We start from the raw sequence: 3,157 nt of genomic DNA on the forward strand, positions 1-3,157 counted from the left end.
CCAAACACACTTGTGTCACTATTTAGACAATTTCAATCAAATATTGTTCAGACATATACAGTAGCACTGCTGCAGAAGTTCCCATAAAATGTGTTGCACTTGTTGATTGCATTGCTTTCACTTTTCATCTGGAAAATCTGGACACTGCTGATCATTTCATCTTCTCAAGCTGATCATCTTTTGGAGCCTGGAGGTTTCTTAAAAATTTTAAATGTATTTATTTGTATTGCTTGGGACACCTGTAAGAGGCGTTTGCATCAATTTTCAAGGCTCCACTGCTACTACTACTACTACTACTACTACTACTACTACTACTACTACTACTACTACTGGTAGCTTAGCCTACTTCTTAACTTTGTACAATTTAAGGTTATTCATCACTGCTTAAATGTGAATAAAACTTGAAAAATCGGGGTGTTCTAAAACGTTTGATTTGTAATGTATCTATCAATTTTCAATAATCACACACAAGGCCTCTGAATAGTTGTTTCCTTGTCTATTTTGACAGGACATTTGTATAAACTGTCTCTGTGGGGGTTTGGGGGCGCCGTCCACCACGCTATCCGTACTGGCGTTGCTTCCCGCCCCTTGGATCGAACTGTCCAATAGGAACAGTGGGAACATGTGGCTCGACCAATCAGCAACAAGGGATGATAGTGAATTGAATAGAAGTTCAGTTTTTGAGTTTGGACTAGATTGAGAGGAGAGACTGAGGATACAATGGTGCATAAGAGTGGAAAAAGTGCATACAGCCACTCATAAATGTTGATCGTGCTTTTACAGAAAACCGTAACCACGGTAAAAAGCTTGGATAAGAACTAAAGCCCTCTCAGGTTTGTGTCGGGGAGAGGAGGGTGGCAGGTGTTCAGTGGAAGGAGACGCATCGCCTCAGTCAGCTCCTCAAACCTCAACAGGGTACCGAGACATGGACGAGGACACCGGCTAAAACGAAGCAACCTGGGAGAAAAACTCCCGTGAGTACGAACTGACAACGATAAAACACATTTTAAGTAGTGGGGTTTTCGGTTTCTTGCCCGGGTGGACTGCTTTTAGGACCGCTGAAGTGTGGATGAAAAGGCGAAAGGCTCCAGTGTCGCAGTGAGAGTAACGTGACCGCCCCGGTGTAACGGCCGTTGTTCTGTTCACACTCTTACTTTTGTGGCTTTAATGAACTCCTCTTCAGCAGTGTGTATACATCGGGCTTTAAAACAGTTGTTGCTGAGAAACTTGTAATGCGTTTGTTTTGCTGCTAACCTGTTGTGTCATTTTCCGTGTAACCCGAGACACGGAGGCATTACGGCAAGTTGGCGTATCCTGTATCCGAGGGAAGCGTCCCCTCCCGTGGGAGCGCTTGGTGATTTCGACCCGCGACGATTTAAGGTTAACGGTTAATTAGGATAACTAACTAACTTGTGCTCGGATACCAGATTGCAGAGCTCTCAGTCACAACACTTGTCTGCCCAGTTTGTGTGCAGACATAACCAGAACCAGGGCTATTCGCCGAATCGATGACCGAATTGATTTTTACAGCACATGGACAAAAGCACAGATGGATAATCTGAGTGTTTGATCGATTCTCTGTTAATACGACCAGGACAACTAAATGGTCCGCAGGACAAATCCTCGAAACGCATGGATTGGAGGTCCATACAGAGAATAAGCCGACAAGTCTAAAACACACCAACATGTATTAATTCTCGGAGCAGTGCAAATGAAAATGAGGTACCGCAGGGCGCAGGAACACCGGGACTCCGCCACAGCAGATAGAGATTACCGTGCCGTTATACCGTGAAGACAGACTAGTGGGGAAAAGTCTTCCTGCTGGTGAGGTGACCCCCATCCCCTTCCCTCCGCCTCTTGGACAACCGGAGCTGGGAAGTCAGAGCGTGACAGCGGTGAACCCCCAGAGCTCGGATCTGCGCTTCACCCGGGAAAGCGCGGAGCAGTGCGCAGTGCTGAATCCGGTTTCTCTCCGCTCGGACTTCTTCGCAGAGAGTTGCAGCAGCAAAGCACAAGCGGACACGGACACTGTTAGGTCCCTCTCCCGCATTATGAAACCGGGTATTTGCTGCTCCGAGGGGTCCCCGGAGCGTGTGTACGGACCCGCAGCAGAGAGACGGCAGCTGATGATGAGGACCCGGAGTGGGAGCCGGTGGTGTCTGCCTCTGTTTCTCCTCCTCCTCGGCAGCAGCTGCCACATGTTGCACGGCCAAGGTAAGAACGGAACTCCTGGGAGTGCTGTGTTCAGGTGTCAGATGGTGCACTAAGGAATATAATGTACTGCATACATACATTCATACTGTAATAGTTTAAAGGGCATTGTGTAAAGTGAAACTCCTGACTCCTTTGTTACTGGGCCTATGGGGAATAGAGCAAAGTGAGATGATGGCACTTCAACTGAAAACAAGGGTATGATTTATTTGACCATGTGTTAGAGTTGATCTATTAGTCACAATGTCTCTGTAGTGCTTTTTATTAGGCCAGCAATGTTTTTTTTTTTGTAAATTAAGTCAGATTGATGTTTGTGTGAGAGAGATGGAGAAGGGGGCAGGCACCTGCTGCACTATGTGAACTGTTGTTATTATGGTGATGCATAGATTGTAGGGTGGTGATTGTGGGATTAAGGTACCGAGGATGTGTATTTGTGTGTTGGGGATAAAGTGTTACAGTTTCCAAGCACTGATAATCCCCCTGTTTGTCAGTGACCTGGTTAAACACAGCTTTTCATTTGGCACAAAAGCACACAAATTCACAAACACACAGACACACACAGCTGCACATTTATTAATGTAAGTTGCCTCTGATTAGTCCAGAATTGACCCTGTTGTGCTGGCAGGTGTTCACACGAGTGTGTGGTACTTGTGGCTGCAGAGGGACACTGTAAGGTGTAATTGTTGAATACAGCAACAGGAAGGAGGACAGATATCGTGTGTGTTTCCATGTTACATGCATTTATGTGCTTTTTCTTCTGGAACTACTGAGAGAGAGAAAGTGATGGGGAGAAACCGTGGATTTATGTGTGTTTCTGTGTGTGTGTGTGTGTGTGTGTGTGTGCACATGTTCTTCACAGGACCATGTCAAAGTTGCAAAATAAAAGCAACGAAAGGGTCAGGCTGGTGTCAGCACACAGTTTTCTCTGGGTCACAGATGGCGCGGT

At 46.2% G+C, this 3,157-nt stretch overlaps 1 protein-coding gene across 3 annotated transcripts in view; it reads left to right on the top strand.

Annotated features, from left to right (window-relative positions):
• The first annotated feature begins 236 nt into the window (after positions 1-236).
• sdk1b (sidekick cell adhesion molecule 1b) overlaps positions 237-3,157 on the top strand; it is a 255,116-nt gene continuing 252,195 nt past the window's right edge. For 2 of the 3 annotated variants that reach the window (XM_020614282.1, XM_020614284.1), the window contains exon 1: positions 237-2,214. In XM_020614282.1, the coding sequence (XP_020469938.1) occupies positions 2,052-2,214 (163 nt within the window). In that variant the 5' untranslated portion in view covers positions 237-2,051. The remainder of the gene's footprint in view (positions 2,215-3,157) is intronic. The other variant, XM_020614283.1, reaches the window with a different exon arrangement.

Source organism: Monopterus albus, unplaced genomic scaffold, assembly GCF_001952655.1.
Source record: "Monopterus albus unplaced genomic scaffold, M_albus_1.0 scaffold144.1, whole genome shotgun sequence".
Taxonomy (NCBI): domain Eukaryota; kingdom Metazoa; phylum Chordata; class Actinopteri; order Synbranchiformes; family Synbranchidae; genus Monopterus; species Monopterus albus.